Source organism: Nannospalax galili, unplaced genomic scaffold (assembly GCF_000622305.1).
Source record: "Nannospalax galili isolate Female #2095 unplaced genomic scaffold, S.galili_v1.0 scaffold530, whole genome shotgun sequence".
Lineage (NCBI taxonomy): Eukaryota > Metazoa > Chordata > Mammalia > Rodentia > Spalacidae > Nannospalax > Nannospalax galili.
In genome coordinates, this window is record NW_008328331.1 from 1,545,115 (window position 1) to 1,561,450 (window position 16,336).

The 16,336-nt window shown below is 51.4% G+C and overlaps 2 protein-coding genes across 8 annotated transcripts; one reads left to right on the top strand and one right to left on the bottom strand.

Annotated features, from left to right (window-relative positions):
* Positions 1–2,157: 2,157 nt before the first annotated feature.
* On the top strand, positions 2,158–8,314 carry Mapk7 (mitogen-activated protein kinase 7). Of its 4 annotated transcripts, none has more exons than XM_029558382.1 (7): positions 2,158–2,608; positions 3,262–3,495; positions 4,038–4,203; positions 5,378–6,456; positions 6,567–7,234; positions 7,606–7,739; positions 7,856–8,313. In XM_029558382.1, exons 2-7 carry the CDS (start codon positions 3,267–3,269, stop codon positions 8,007–8,009), a joined length of 2,430 nt encoding a protein of 809 aa, XP_029414242.1. In that variant the 5' UTR covers positions 2,158–2,608; positions 3,262–3,266; the 3' UTR covers positions 8,010–8,313. The 4 variants fall into 4 exon arrangements, with proteins under 4 accessions (XP_029414242.1, XP_008824699.1, XP_008824810.1 ...); XM_008826477.3 differs by lacking the exon at positions 2,158–2,608 and adding an exon at positions 2,951–3,090; XM_008826623.3 differs by lacking the exons at positions 2,158–2,608; positions 3,262–3,495 and adding an exon at positions 2,954–3,090 and having other exon boundaries at positions 7,856–8,314.
* A 33-nt stretch (positions 8,315–8,347) lies between these two features.
* Mfap4 (microfibril associated protein 4) lies at positions 8,348–12,508 on the bottom strand. Of its 4 annotated transcripts, none has more exons than XM_029558493.1 (6): positions 12,427–12,508; positions 11,189–11,267; positions 10,793–10,947; positions 10,098–10,194; positions 9,831–10,013; positions 8,348–9,445 (listed from the first exon to the last, which is right to left on the bottom strand). In XM_029558493.1, exons 1-6 carry the CDS (start codon positions 12,466–12,468, stop codon positions 9,198–9,200), a joined length of 804 nt encoding a protein of 267 aa, XP_029414353.1. In that variant the 5' UTR covers positions 12,469–12,508; the 3' UTR covers positions 8,348–9,197. The 4 variants fall into 4 exon arrangements, with proteins under 4 accessions (XP_029414353.1, XP_008824862.1, XP_029414309.1 ...); XM_008826640.3 differs by lacking the exon at positions 12,427–12,508 and adding an exon at positions 11,540–11,682; XM_029558449.1 differs by having other exon boundaries at positions 9,831–10,194.
* Between the last annotated feature and the right edge of the window lie 3,828 nt (positions 12,509–16,336).

Sequence of the window (16,336 nt, forward strand, 5' to 3'; positions counted from 1 at the left end):
GTTGCTAGAACAGGAGCCCTGAGGGTTGTGAAGCTGGCTTCGACTGGGAGCCCTAGAAGGAAGGAAAGTGGGTAAGGTCCTGGCTCTTGGGAAGGATGGCACATGAGACTTGGGTCAGTCAGATGGTAAGCAAATAAGACTTGAAGCCTCCACTGCTGAGTTCATTGCTCATTGCCACCCCCAAGCTGTTCATCTTTCTGGGTTCCCATGTTGTAACATTTCCATCACCTTACCAGGAGCTCCAACACCACCCACACTACCTGCAGTCACTTCCCCCACACTCCTTTTTCATGGAGCCTGGCTCCATATACATGTTCCCTGCCCAGTCCACAGCAGCATCAGGATGGAGCTGTCAGCAAGACCCTCCTCCTTGTTTCCAGCCTCTCCCCATCACATGTGCCCTCCATGTGTTTGCCAGAAGCAACTCTCAGGACTGAAGCTCAAGGGCCATTCCCCTACTCAGAACTCTTCAGCTGCTTCCTGCAGCCTGACCTGGTAATCCCAAGCTAAATGCACAGTGGCCAAACAGGAGATGGGAGCCAAGAGAGGTGAGTTTTGTATATAACACATTTGTAGTCTTCATTTGCCCAAACAAACATGCTTGGTTTCCTTTTTGTTTTTGAAGTGCATATCCTCCGAGTCAGTCCATTTTCTGACTTTTATAAGATACAGAACACAGGGGCTGGAGAGGTGGCTCAGTGGTTAAGTGCAGTGACTGCTCTTGCAGAGGACCCAGGTTCGATTCCCAGTACCCACAGTGTGACTAACAACAACAGATGTAACTCCAGTTCTAGGGGAATCTGATGCTCTCCCCTGACCTCCATGGGCATTGCATGAAAAGGGTGCACTTCACACATGAAGGAGGCAATATACTCATACAGAAAAAATAAAAATAAATATTTTTTTTAAAAAAGATACAGAACATAGAGGTTCAAGTACCAAAAGTGACATTGTTCACTGAGCCTGTCCTGGAGGCAGTGACGGGGACAGTTGTGAACTGAAGAACTCCTCTTCTTTCAGTGGTGGGTTTCCAGCCCATTACCACCACGTGGAAATGCCCACCTGTGTTGACAAATCTGATTTTCCACCATCTATCTGTAACACAGACAAATAATCTGAAGCTGTGGAAGCACATGGGTCATTTGCTCATACTGCAGTGGATGTCTACATTGTGACAGTCCCTAAGGACAGCAGTTGGGTGTTACCTAGTAAAATGACAAATGTAGTACCTTTGACTTAGCACTGCTGCTTCAGCCATCCTCCTTGCAGATACACTTGTAGAGTGTGAAAATCATCTGTTCAATAAAACTCACTGCAGCACTGCTTGAAATAGAAGAGCATTTCAACTAAACATCTACCTGAGTCTTGGTTAAACTGGCCATGTTTGTAAAGGAATATTATGCAGCTGTAGGAAAAGAAGATAGAGATGATGTCCATAGCACAAGCCACAAGTGACAGAACTGAGAAACCAGATTTCAAATTTAAATACTTCAGTGCAATGGAAGGCACTAAGAAGTGAAAACAACTCACAAGCTGAAACTAAATATTTGTAAATTATGTATCTAGATAAGGAACTTATATTCAGAATATATAAAGAATTCTTATAATGTAACAATAAAAAGGTGAATAATCCAATAAAAATGGATAAAGGACTTGAATAGACATTTTTCCCAAAGACAAATGGCCAATAAACCATGAAAAGATGCCTAACATCCAGTCATTAGGGAAATGGAAGTAAGAACCACACTAGCGTACCCTCTTACACTCACTAGGATGGCCATAATTAGAGAAAAGAGGATAATAACAGGCGTTGAGAAATTGGAGCTCTTTGGTATTCTTGGGATACTGAAGAATGGTGCAGACACCATTGGGGAAAACAGTTTGCCAGTTCCTCAAAAAGTTCAACATATGGTTATTTCAGGCCTAGCAATTCCACTCCTTGGAATACACCCACAACTGAAGACATATGTCCTTGCAAAAACTAGTACACAGAGTTTATCAGTATTCACTCATAAAGCCAAAAAATTAGAAGCCCAAATGTCAATGAACTGATGAATGGGCAAACACAATGGAAAATTATTCAACAAGGAATTGAGTACTAATACAGAATGCAACATGGGTGACCCTTAGACACGATGCAAAGTGAAAAGTCAGATACAAAAGACACATATATGAGCCCTTTTTATGGAATGTCCAGAGTGGGCAAATCCGCACCGCAACAATGCAGTTTGGTGGTTGCCCCAGGCTTAGGAAAGACATGGAGGAATGAGCCCAAGAGGATCGCGGGATAACTGTAGGTGTCCCGCTCTGCCGCGGTCCAGAGCGTGCACTCCGCCAGCCCAGCGAACCCTGCGCGGAGGTCGCGGTCCGCCCCATGCTACCTGAAGGGGACCCGACATCGCAAGTCAGGGGCCTCTTCAGAACCGACGCTCTAGAACCTGGAGGACTGGACTCTCTGTGATCCTACTGGGGAATGATGCGGTCTCAGAACTTCCGGGAGCGAAACGGAGAGATGCAAATCCCCAAGGACAGGGACTCCCGAGGACGGGAAGTGGGGCCCAAAAGGACGAGGGCTGCGGGAGCCTGGCGCCGAGGTGAACAGTCCCAGGTACCATAACCCCTTCGGGGACAGGCTATGATTGGCTGAGGAGATCGAGCCGCTGGACCTGGGCTAGTACCCACACGTGCAGGGACGTTGCCCTCTAGTAGCTCGGCGCCCGGGGCTGTTAGAGCGCATGCGTCACGGCGCGCGGCACTCCTTGGGCGGCACCCGCCGCGAGTTGGACAGCTGTGAACGCGCGCGCGTGTGCGCGCAGGGTTGAGGGCGGGGCTTCCTCGTCCGGCGAACTCAGAGTGGACAGAGCACACTGACAGGGCGGGAACCTCCGTGGGGCAGCCTCGTGATTGGCCAAGGGCTGGAGAAGCGTGGCCCTCGGGGGGCGGGGTGGTCTGGGCCGGTAGCGCGCGGCGCTGAGGTGCGGTGGCCGGGGCTTTGAACCAGTGAACGAGTCTTGGGGATCTTCTTTGCCGGATCAGTGAGACCCGGGACTTCCAAATCCCCGAGGAGGCGTGGCGGCGAGGTGCTGGGCGGTGAGTGCGGCCCGGAGAGTCCCGAGTGCCCCGCCCCTCCCTTTCTTCCGGGACCGCTTCCCCCTGGACCCCCGCGCGCCAGCCGCCCCCTGCGCGGGTCCTGCCCCCTAAGCCCAGAGAGGAAACTGAGGTCCGCAGCGTGCGGCCCCCTGCTTACCAGCGTCTCCACAGACGCCATGGCCGAGCCCCTGAAGGAGGAAGACGATGATGGCTCTGGGGAGCCCCCGGGGAGGGTGAAGGCAGAACCCGTCCACACCGCGGCGTCTGTGGCGGCCAAGAATTTGGCCTTGCTCAAAGCCCGCTCCTTCGACGTGACCTTTGACGTGGGGGACGAGTACGAGATCATCGAGACCATAGGCAATGGGGCCTACGGGGTGGTGTCCTCGGCGCGCCGCCGCCTCACGGGTGAGCTGGCTTCCTGAGGCTCGGCATGTGTGGACTGGTTTCCAGAGGCCCCAGGAGGATCAACCGCGCCAGGGATTTGGTTCCAGTCAGCACCCACCGATTAAGTGCCAGCTCCCTGTTAGACACAGTTCTCAGGAACTCTGCGTCTGCTAGCCAGCCTACCTCCTCCTTAGGAAAATGGCAATCCCAGTAGGCCAGAATGGCGAATCCGTTCTTGGCGTCCAGAAGAGATGTGTTCTATAGCCAGACACTGGTGCAAGGCCTTGGTGGTGGGATGAGGGAGATCTGGGATGAGAGGGTGAGGAGAGAGCATGAGCTCAGGCACAATAGTCAACACAACAGCTATGTCTCCTCTACCTGAGCTACCCTACCCCTAGGGTAGGGCATGAAAGGAAAAGATATGTCACACACAAGGCTTGGCACATAGTAGGTACCTGGTACATGGTAGCTGTTGTTACTTGCGTCCTAGAAGGGCAGTGCTGAAAGGGCCCTGCAGCTACTCCAAGGTACCCTCTAGTATCTGCCTTTTCCCTGCTCTCCAGGCCAGCAGGTGGCCATCAAGAAGATTCCCAATGCTTTTGACGTGGTGACCAATGCCAAACGGACCCTCAGGGAACTGAAGATCCTCAAACACTTCAAACACGACAATATCATCGCCATCAAGGACATCCTGAGGCCCACTGTGCCCTATGGAGAGTTCAAATCTGTGTAAGGAGACATGGTTGGGACCAGTACTGCAGGATAGGACCATATTGCTAAAGTTATGGAAGGATAGCTGAACTTAACATTAGACCGACTGGGAAAAGGCCCATGGACATTGCTAGGGACAGCTGTTATTTTTCAAGAAGAGTGTAAAGGGATGTAGCTCAGTGATGAAGTGTTTGACTGGTATCTTCGAGGTCTTGGGTTCAGTCTTCAGTATGGAAAAAAAAGATGTATTTTTAAAGATTTTTATTATTTGTGTGCATGTGTGTGAATGTATGCCACTTGTGTGCATGCCTGTAGAGGCCAAAAGAGGGCATTGGATCCCCTGGTCTTAGAGTTATAGGTGTTTGTGAGCTGACAGATGTGGGTGCTGGGGACCAAATCCAGGTCCTCTAGAAGGGCAGTAAGGGTTCTTATGTGCTGAGCCATTTCTCTAGCCCCAAGAGGATACATTGCTTGAACTGGGCATAATATGCCATCCTTGACTATGTAGTAAGTTCAAGGCCAGCCTAGGCTACATGAGACCCTATCTCAGAAAACAAAAAACACAGTGAAAAAGAGAAACGGACAGAACAGGTCCAGATTGTATAAGATGCCAGGCACAGGACCTTTATAGTGTCATGGCATCATCTTATAGCCAAAGCAGGTATGATATCACTTTGATCACAGAGTACTTATATTTTAAATAGCAAATTGATAAGTCTTCACAATTTTTATCATAGCATTTCAGTAGACTACTGCCAAACAATGGAGTTAGCTCCCAAACTAAGCCTAATGGCCAATTCCGGTATAGTTGAACCCCGGTTTTTATCTGACAAGGAAATTAGGTCAGTGGACAAAAGTGATTTGTCAAAAAGTTTTTAAAAATCTAGGCTGGGCGTGCTGGTGCACACCTTTAATTCCAGCACTCAGATCCCTGAAATTCAGGCCAGCCTGGCCTACATAGTGAGTTGCAGCCCCACTGGGGCTGCAGGGAGGGAGACCCTGTCTCAAAAAGACAAAAAAAAAAAAAGAGAAAAGAAATCTAGAACCTGGTGCTGTTCCTCCATGCCATGCTTTTAGTCCTTTGAGGTTTCAGGTAAGGCCATTACCTGTAGAGCTGAGGGGGACTGGTGAGGGATAGAGCTTGTTGCTGTAGTGTGGGTAGGCCACCTCATACTTCTCCTCCCATTTCCAGCTATGTGGTACTGGATCTCATGGAGAGTGACCTGCACCAGATCATCCACTCCTCACAGCCGCTCACCCTGGAGCATGTGCGATACTTCCTGTACCAGCTGCTGCGGGGCCTGAAGTACATGCACTCTGCTCAGGTCATCCACCGTGACCTCAAACCCTCTAACCTGCTGGTGAATGAGAACTGTGAGCTCAAGATTGGCGACTTTGGTATGGCCCGTGGCCTGTGTACCTCCCCTGCTGAACATCAGTACTTCATGACCGAGTATGTGGCCACTCGCTGGTACCGTGCCCCTGAACTCATGCTTTCTTTGCATGAGTACACGCAGGCTATTGATCTCTGGTCTGTGGGCTGCATCTTTGGAGAGATGCTGGCTCGGCGCCAGCTCTTCCCAGGCAAAAACTATGTACACCAGCTGCAACTAATCATGATGGTGTTAGGGACCCCATCACCAGCTGTGATTCAGGCTGTGGGGGCTGAAAGGGTGCGGGCATATATCCAGAGCCTGCCACCACGGCAGCCTGTGCCCTGGGAGACAGTGTACCCAGGTGCTGACCGCCAGGCCCTCTCACTCCTGGGTCGCATGCTGCGTTTTGAACCCAGTGCCCGCATTTCAGCAGCTGCTGCCCTTCGCCACCCTTTCTTGGCTAAGTACCATGACCCTGATGATGAACCTGATTGTGCCCCACCCTTTGACTTTGCCTTTGACCGTGAAGCCCTCACCAGGGAGCGCATTAAGGAGGCCATTGTGGCTGAGATTGAGGACTTCCATGCTCGAAGGGAGGGCATCCGCCAACAAATCCGCTTCCAGCCTTCTCTGCAGCCTGTGGCTAGTGAGCCTGTGTGTCCAGATGTTGAGATGCCTAGTCCCTGGGCTCCCAGTGGGGACTGTGCCATGGAGTCACCCCCTCCAGCCCCACCACTGTGCTCCGGCCCTGCACCTGACACTGTTGATCTGACCCTGCAGCCTGCCCCACCAGCCAGTGAGCCTACCCCACCAAAGAGAGAGGGTGCCATCTCTGACAACACCAAGGCTGCCCTCAAAGCTGCCCTGCTGAAGTCCTTGAGGAGCCGGCTCAGAGGTACTGTGTGGGTGCAGCAGCTGGCTGGGGAGTGGAGTGGTAGACAGGGACTCTGGCTTGGATGGGATTGCAGGCCCTTACCAAACTACCCCTGTCCAACTGCCCTGCAGATGGCCCTAGTGCACCCTTGGAGGCTCCTGAGCCTCGGAAGCCTGTGACAGCCCAGGAACGCCAGAGAGAACGAGAAGAGAAGCGTAGGAGGCGGCAAGAGAGAGCCAAGGAGCGGGAGAAGCGACGACAGGAGCGGGAGCGCAAAGAGAGGGGGGCTGGTGCCTTGGGGGGCCCCTCTACTGACCCCCTGGCTGGACTGGTACTTAGTGACAATGACCGAAGCCTGCTAGAGCGCTGGACTCGCATGGCTCGACCTCCAGCCCCTGCCCTGGCCCCCGCCCCAGCCCCAACGCCTTCCCCTGCTCAGCCCATTAGTCCTCCCACTGGCTCTGGAGCTCAGTCCACTGGTCCTCCTCTGCAACCTACAGGCTCTACTCCTAGTCCTGCCCCCCAGCCTGTCTGCCCACCCTCTGGTCCTACTTCTCATCCTGCTGGTCCTCCTGGACCTATTCCTGTCCCTGTCCCACTCCAAACTGTCCCTTCTACTAGCCTTCTGGCCCCCCAGTCACTTGTGCCAGCTCCTGGGTTGCATGGCCCCAGTGTCCCAGAAGTTCTGCCTTACTTCCCACCTGGTCCACTGCCTCCAGATCCTGGGGTCCCACCTCAGCCTTCTACATCAGAATCACCTGATGTCAATCTGGTGACCCACCAACTGTCCAAGTCTCAGGTGAGGAAAAAAACACAGGCCTGGAGATACTCTGATCTGGGCCCAGGGAAAGTGGGTTTGGGAAATGGTCTTTGTTCGATGAAAACAAATCAGCAAATGGAGCTTTATCTCTCTGAACCTGTCCTCTTGCTCATAGAAGGAACCTAATGTCAATGAAGAGGTTGTTGGGAGACAGAGACAGCTCCTGGAAAGTTCCTGGCCTGGAGATGGGTCCAAGCCCTGGCCCAGGCTAGCACTTGATGGATTGTGAGATTAGTGTCCGTGTCTGAGGTTATCTGGACAGAGTGGTCAGCAGTGTCAGGGTGTGCCCTGCTAACCCTCAGTCTGTCCTTCCTGGCACCTGTGTTGTAACTTGCCACTGTCCCCTGCAGGTGGAGGATCCTCTGCCGCCTGTGTTCTCAGGTACTCCAAAGGGCAGTGGGGCTGGCTATGGTGTTGGCTTTGACCTGGAAGAATTCTTAAACCAGTCTTTCGACATGGGTGTGGCTGACGGGCCACAGGACGGGTAAGATGGCTGGACTGAGCTTCTGGAATTGGGCTGTGGCAGGGTCCTTGGATGGCTGCCTTTCTGGCTCAGGCTGAAAAGGGGATCAGGATCATCCTGATCCCCTTTCCTTGCAGCCAGGCAGACTCTGCCTCCCTCTCAGCCTCCCTCCTTGCTGACTGGCTTGAGGGCCACGGCATGAACCCTGCTGACATCGAGTCTCTGCAGCGTGAGATCCAGATGGACTCCCCAATGCTTCTGGCTGACCTACCAGACCTCCAGGAGCCCTGAAGTCCACAGCTTGTGCCTTGCTGCCAGGGCAGACCCAGCTCCAGGCCCAGGGGAGCAATCTAGAAGGCTGTAGCCCTGAGACTGGCAGGTGAGGCTCAGCTTGAGTTATTCTTCAGGTTCATCTCAGACCTACCTTTCAGCCTTAAGCAGCCATCTGAGCCACCACGGAGCCATAACAGGATTAGGGGAGCCCACTCCCCCTGACTAAGCAATCTTTTTCAGTATTGTATTTTTATTACTGTTTACTATTATGCAGTTGTCTTTGCCATCAAAATGAGGCCTGAGAAATACAAGGTTTCCTTTACTATCTGACTGCATGTGTCATTTTTGGAGTTGGGTCCAGGATACCATCACTACTCATATAGTGAAGGTGTAAGGAAGAGCCAGGTGCTCACATTTGTGGGGCAAGCAAATGTTTGTGTTCACAAAGCCAGTCCATCAGGTCCTGAAGGTTTATTGAGACCTCCACTCCCCACCTACTTCCAGCCCCACAGATTGTTCTCTGCTACCCTTCATGGATGAACTTCATTCCCTAGGGCATATAGGAACTGAGTTTCTCTGCCTACCTTGCCTGTGGCTACTTGAGGGTTGACGAGCTTGTAGCTTCGATGAATATGGTTTTGTCACTGAGCTTTGAGGGACTACAGCAGGCAGGTGAGGGAGCTGGGTATGTAGTGAGGTGGGGCTAGGCTCCATGGTGCTCACTATAAGGGAATGAGTTGGTGAGGGTACTCTGAGGACGGCCATAGGGAGTGCTGGGGTGTGGCAGTGGCCATGCCTGACCTGGCTGGCATATGCTACACTGCTCTGTCTAGGGTAGGCCCAGCTGGGTCTGCATTAAGGGAACTGGCTGAAGTGGAACGCAGAAGCTGCAGCTACAAGATGGCTCCGGCTGTCAGCTGTTGTGAAGGCTGGGAGCAACTTGGAGTTTTCATGGAATCCAGCGAGATCCAGGCTGGGATGGCTGTGCCACAGAAAAGGCCTGGAGGGCTGCTGACAGCCTTGCATCTGGTGGAAGGCTGCAGGACCTGGCTTAGGAATGTTAGTCCAGATATGGTACAGAGATGTGCCAGGGGCCTTGCTGGTGCTCAGGAAGCAGCAGAAAGAAGCAACAGAAGCAGTGTCTTGCGGGGTAGGGTATAGAGGGAGCACTCAGGGAGAGGGATGGGGCCTGCCTGGGCCAGCCCCTCAGGCCCTACGAATCTTCATCTCTGTACGCTTGAGGGAGTAGTAGAAGCCCTTCCATTGAGCCCAGTTGATGCCATTGGCATAGGAAAGGTGGGAGCCGCCCAGGTAGAAGCCGTTGAGGTTGGCAAAATGGCAGCTTCGGAACCAAAAGGCCCCTGAGGAGAGGGCTGCGCAGTTCTGCACGAAGAGGTCCTGGTCCCTGTCGAATGTGGAGAACTTCTGTCCACTGTGGTAGGAAAGTGAGTCACCTGACAGGAGGGAGAAAAGATAGGATTGCTGAGGCCAGGAACGGAGCCCTGCACTGGCAAGCAGTGAGTGATAGTAGTGATGAGTGACACTGAGAGACATCATATGGTATCCTGTTAGGATGGGAGCACTCTCCCTGAGCCACAAAGAAACAGCTGCACCTCTGCAGGGCCACCCAGAGCAGGGCTGCCTGGAGCAGGGCCAGGGTAGCTGTTCCCCAAGGCTGAGCTCTAGCAGCTGGAGTTGGTCTGGAGCCAGCTGTGGCCCTTCCAAGCCCAGAAGGGTTGAAGGAGGGGCCTGAAGGGGTCGGGAGCCAGTAGGGTGGGACCAGCCCTGCATCCCCCCACCTCCCCCCACTGCCTCTGTAGAGGCTGACAGAAGGGGTACCTGCCCCGCCATCCTCGAAGCCTGCCACGTAGAGAGTGTAGCCGTCCTCCTCAGCACTGACTGCATTGGGAGAGATGGAGAAGTCAACGTACTTGGCATAGGCCGTGTTGTTCTCGAAGTCCTCCAAGTCCACTCGCAGCTCATACTTCTGCTTTAGTGTCAGGAGATGCAGATTCTGCAGCCCTGGGGAGGGGTGGCAGCTGGTCAGCAAAGACCTGGCTGAGGGGCAACCCCCACCCCCACCCTGGCCCTCCAGCCTCTGCTTACCGAGCCAGTACTCTCCATCAGCACGGCCAAAGCCCAGCTTGTAGTCGTTCCAGCCTCGGAAGAAACTCACTGAGCCATTGAATCTCTTCTGGAAAACCTGGAGTCATGAAGACAAGATTGGATAATGGAGGGGCTGATGGGGGGGCTTGCTCAGCCCTACTACCCTGGCATGGGCACTGTGATGCTGAGCCAGTTTACTGAAGGACTGAGTATGTTAAAGGGTTGCAAGATGTACTGGCTTCTGGCCCCTCATCAAGCAACTGCTGCACATGGTACCTACCTGAGAGACCGGGAGAAAGGTTAAGGGGGGATCTGAGGACTGGGGATGTAGCTCAGTGGTAAGGAACCCGTCGACCATAAGTGAGGCCCTGCATTCTGCCTCAGCACTACAGGGGAAAAAAGGGAGTAATGTGTTCTACAATACAAATAACCTGATTGAGTTCTGGTATTGATTGTGTGGCTCAAGGATAGTAACTTTACCTCTCTGGGCTTCAAATTTCCGTCTAGCAAAGGCACCTACTTGACAGGATCATTGTAAAGGCTTATATATTAACCTACTCAAGTGCTTAAGTGTTGGCAGTCCTAGGTCCAGTTCCCATTTTAAAGGGGAGGAAACCGACTTACAGAGGTGCCACACAGGATCACATAGCTGAGATCAGAACCAGATCTGGCCTCTGGTCCCTCTGCTTACTCACCGTCCACTTGCCACCCTCAGTTGTCATGTCACAGAAGACAGGCACTGGCACGCTGGGGCCCGAGGGGTAAATGAGGTACACACCATCTGCCTGATAGCCCTGGGCATAGATGTCGTCACAGTCTAGGGGCTGCTGAAGGCAAGACTTTTCCAGAGCTGGGGGGAGGGGGGACATGAGGAAAGAGACTAAGGCATAAGGGACAACTCAGCACCCCACAGTTTGTCCCTGGGGCTACAGGACCCTGTCATGAAAAATCTGGAGATTAAGGGGCTTCCTAGAGATAGAGCCTTTCATCCACCTGCTGATTTGTGGAAGAGTAAACCATGCCCTGCAGAGCCTGCCTCAGAATGGCCTCCACTGGCCTCCAGGCTGTGCCTGCAAATGGGGGCTGCTTACCATCTCCCCGGATCCCGGAGGCCTGTGGGGCGCAGGGAGGTGTGGAGAGCAGCAGCAGCAGGGGCAGAGCCAGGAGGGCCTGGTGATGGGAAGCAGGCTTAGCATAGCCCGTGACTTGGGCTGCCCGCCCCCCACCATCCGGCAACTTTCCCTGTCTGAAACCCTTCCCTCCGTCCCCTCTTCTTTCCCCACTCTCTGGGAAAGGCTCAATATCCCCAGAACTTAAATGTCAAAAGAACCCCTCCATGCTTCTCTGTCCCCTCTCTGGCAAGTGGCTTGTCTCCACAAATAGTCTTACTCCCCTCCCCCCTACCACCACCAAGCCAGGAGTTCTCCACTCTGGGCCAGTACCTTCATGTTGTCGGCTCAGCTCAGAGAGGCAGGATGTCTGGGGCCTCAGACTGCAGCTGCCCACAGTTATATGTTGGGCCTTCGCCCACAGCCCCAGCCCCGCCCCTGAAACTACAGAACCCCCCCTCCACACACAACCAGCTCCCAGCATCAGCTTACACTGTCTGGGGCCAGGGGATCATATGGGTCTCATTAGGCCTGTCAGGGAAGCACTGTAGACCAGACATAACTCCCTGCCGGCTGTGATTGCTCCCTCAACCTTATTCTGCCACCCGCCCTGCTGGATCTGTGGGTCTCCTGGCTCCCCTAGCCGGCCTCTGCCCACCCTCTGCTTCCTGATCTGCCCTCTGCAAGTGTCTTTTCTTTCCCACTCCTGTCCTGGTCTGTGTTTCATCAGCCATTTGGGGAGGGTAGGGGAGGAGGGGTACCTGGGTCCAGAGGGGGATTCGGGGGGTGGGTACTTGGAATGGAAAGACGAGGGGCAGCCCCAAGCTCCTGATGTGGGAGCTGCCTGAGCTGGTGGGAGACAGGGCCAGCAGGGGCCAGGCAGTCTTCTGGCAGGCCTGGGACATTTCTGGGCCATGAGCACAAGGCAGCAGGCAGCCAACTGCTCTGTCTGCCTCAACTGGAGCCAGGGCCTTTCTAGCCCTTTCCTGGCCCCCCTCCCCTACTGGGTGTCTGCACCCCTCCACCCCTCCACCTCCCCCTCTCCCAGTTCCCTGGCCCATCTGAGCTGCTTTTGTTTCTTCTTGCCCCGCCCCTCCTCCCTTCTAAGCCCATCTGTTCCCCCACTCCCCTGTCTACATCCCCTACTCCTTTCCTCTGCTGGGACTGAGCCCACTTCTTGACCCTCATCAGGCCTGGTCTCTGCCTCCTGTCACCCTTACCATCCAGCCGCTCCAGCTTTTGGTGCTCCCTCCTTCCACCATCTGCACATCAGAAGAGCCATCCTAGGTTCCTGGTCTGTGTTCCCCTGTTTAAGCCTCCAGTGGCCTAAGACTCGAAAGGAATTTCCGGCGTGGCTCAGGCCTACCTTCAAGACCAAATTCCTTACTGCCTGAAAACCCCAAGCTATGTTCAGCCACCCCAGACTGCTGGCAGCTGTGTCCTGGCTTTTGCCTGAACTGGTCCCTGAAGTGCTCACTAGGCTTTCTTTTTCTTGGCCCCGAGTGCCAGCGGGCTGCATCTGTATCTGTCCTTTTTGCATGCCTAGCACATAGTAGGCCCATACATACATTCACTCAGAACAGGCTTATTTTTTAGTACCTACTATGTGCTATACTTTATGCTGGCTACTGTTGATGCAGAATCTTGCTCCCTAGAGTGACAAACACAGGTTTTGGACAGTGAATCACAAATATGTGTAGTTTGAAAAAAGACATGATTGAATGTGTGATTATGTGACATGTTCAGAATGGAGAGACAGCCCTGATTTACATCCTCTCTCTCTACCCCAGAGAAAGGAGATAGGCTGAAGCCTGAGGAAGAACCCCATTCAGCTTTCTTGACATGGCTGTGTAGCTGCTGGTTAGAGAGACCTATGTTCATAGTTGTGTTGAGATCTGGGGATTAGAGTCAGCTGCCAGTTTTAAAACCAGGGTCTGCCACCTGTTAAGTAGGGAAAACCAGCACAGATCCCTCTGTGCCTCAGTTTCCTCTGAGACATGAGGATGATCAGCTCTGCTTCATGGAGGTATAGGATTGTTACCTAGCAAGTGCCAGGAATAATCTTATAATTATCGGGAATAATCAAAAGGAAAAATCTTAAACTAATTAAACTCAATGAAGTCTATTTGAGGAATTTATAAACAAAGCAGAACAAAGCAACACAAAACAAAAATTATTTGTGCATTGGGCAGTACCCAGAACCAAGATTCAGACAACTCCCCCTAATATTATCTGACAGTGCTTATAGGAAACACATGTGTGTGTGTGGAGACTGCTTAATTGCTTACAGCTTCGTTGGCTAATTGGTTTCAGAGCCCCTGTAGTCGTCTGAAGTCAGAAACTGCAGCTCTGAGCTTCAGTGTAGGAGCTGAAGTGCCACCAATGGTCCCCCACAAATACTGTCTGGTGGACTGTAGTAATTATTTAGCAAAGATTAGCTCATCATCACAAATACCATGATTATTCTCACATAAGTGGATTGTCTTTAACAGTTTTCACCCTTGTCTGTGGAAGAGCGTTAGCTGCTGGCTCTAATCAGTTTTCTCTTCATCCTGAGAAGGAAGATCCAGATTTTTAGTTGGCTCATTGGCCAGCCTCCCTTGTGGCTGGTGAGGTCACATGTCTGGATTTTGGCCAATTAGATGCCTCCTTAAGTGAGATTGTTGGAGTCCTAGCAGTCTCCTTGGACATCTGGATGAGGTCTCAAGGGGGGGGTGGGGGGGGAGAGCAAGAGAAGTGTGGCTCCTCCCTGCTTCGTGGAGCAGGTCCAAGGCTATGCTACCCTTCCTTAGGCCTTCAGTGGAAGAGAAAGAAACTTCTGTCCAGTTTATGCCTCTGGGCTATTCCAGTGTCACAGCAACTAATACTAATCTCTTCTTTCAGCAAGCCAATTTTAGCACAAGGTTACAAAAATGAAAATAATGACAAAATCAATCATCAGAACAAAATATGTCCAAAGTTAACTTTATTTGTCCAATCATCAGAGACTTGTGGAGGATAAACTAACAAATATAGGAACAATCAAAGAAAAAGAGGAACAAATAAAACATCATAGTTTTATTAAATCAGCTGTTTTGATGATAATGTGCATAGCCAGTGACCAGCAGGCACTCTGCTGCCTGGCATGCTTCCAAATGAATGTCAGGAATGGGCTTTATGAATTAGTTTCAGCTCTTTTTGGAAAGAAATGTGGCAGTACACACCCAGGGTCAATAATCTTTTCTCTGAAGATCCTGTCTGAAAAATTGCCCCAGCAGCTGGCAGTTTGCCAGTGTCCCTGTGGATGGCCCCACCCATGTGCATATGGGCTAATTGGACTCAGAAAGTTATTAATGACAATTTAAAAAGAGGACACGGGGCTGGAGAGATGGCTCAGTGGTTTAGAGCACTGACTGCTCTTGCAGAGGACAATGGTTCGATCCCCAGCACCCACATGGTGGCTGTGAACCATCCTTACCTCCAATTCCGGGGGAATCCGAAGCCCTCTTCTGACCTCTGCGGCAATGCACGACACAGAGTGCACTCATTTACATGCAGGCAATACACTTATACACATAAAATAAAGTAATAAAATATTTAAAAAAAAAAAGAGGACATGAAGTTGGGAGATGCGGGGGCGGGGGGGGGGGGGTACCAGGGGAGTTGGAGGGAGGTAGTGGTGGATGGATATGATCAATATACATTGTATACATACATGTATGAAGTGTTCAGCTGGGTATGGTGGTGTATACCTTTAATCACAGCACTTAGGAGGCAGAGGAAGGTGGAGCTCTGTGAGTTCGAAGTCAGCCTGGTCTACATAGCGAGTTTCAAGCCAGCTGGGGCTACAGGGAGACCCTTCTCAATAAAAAAAAAAGAAGAAGTATGAAATGTTCAATGAATATATTATAAGCCCAGCATGGTGGCACATACCTTTAATCCCAGCATTCAGGAGGCAGTGGCAGGTGATCTCTGTGAGTTTGAGGCCAGCCTGGTCTACATAGTGAGTTCCAGGCTGGCCAGAGCTACATAGTGAGACCCTGTCTCAGAAAAATTTATGAAGAACCCCCCAAGAAATGTCAAGTGCAAAAGAAAAAAAAGAAAAAGAAAAGAAATGTATTACTCCAGGACATTGAAGGTCAGGTACATAGTGAGTTGCTGTCACTTGTTACCTGCCTAGCATGGCAGACCTACTCCCAAATTTGGGGGGGGGTCCTCCTCCTGAGTAGAGCTGGGTGCTCCCTTCCCCATGAATCCTTGTCATCCTGAACAGGCATGTGACATCCTGGAGTGGGAAGTGTGATGCCCTGGAGATGATGACTTGAGAAGCAGCAGTGGGGTTTTTTTTTTTGCGTTGGTTTTTTTTTTTTTTTTTTTGAGACAGGTTCTCCATGTAGCCCCTGTTGGACTGGTACTTGCTATGTAGACCAGGCTGGTGTCAAACTCACAGAGATGGGCCTGTCTCTGCCTCCCAATGCTGGGATTAAAGGCGAGTGCCCTTACGCCTGGTGTAGGAACACTGTCAGTTCGTACTGTTATTTCCTAGGTTGTTGGGTCCTTTCAGATAGTCCTTGCCTCTGCCTGTATCTTCGATTGCTTTCCCCTAGCAGTTTCAAGGTTTCAGGCTTAAAGCTTGTGATCCATTTTGAACTTTGTACAGGGTAAGATAGGGCTCTGGTTTCTTCTAGATTCAGATGTACAGTTTTCCCAGCACCATTTGTTGGAAAGGCACCTTTGTCAAAAACTAAGGTGGCAGTAGTTGTGTGGGTTTATTTCAGACTCATCTGTTTAACTACATTAGTCTATGCATCTGATTTGTGTCAGGATGTACTGCTTCTGTCACTATGGCTCTAGTGTAATTTGGAACCAGGTTTTATAGCTCTAGCCCTGCTCTTTTCTGCTTAGGATTGCTTTGGCTGTCTGGGGTCTTTTGTGCCTCTATATGAATTTTAGAATTTTGTCTTCTATTTCTGTGAAGAATGTAATAAGAATTTTGATGGCAAGTACATTGAATCTGTAGATCCCTTTTGGTAACACAGCCTTTTAAACAACATTAATTCTGCTGATCCATGATCTTGGGAGGTCTTTCCATTTCTGAATCTCTTCTATTTTTCTAAATATTAAAGTTTTTATCATAGAGATGTTTCACCT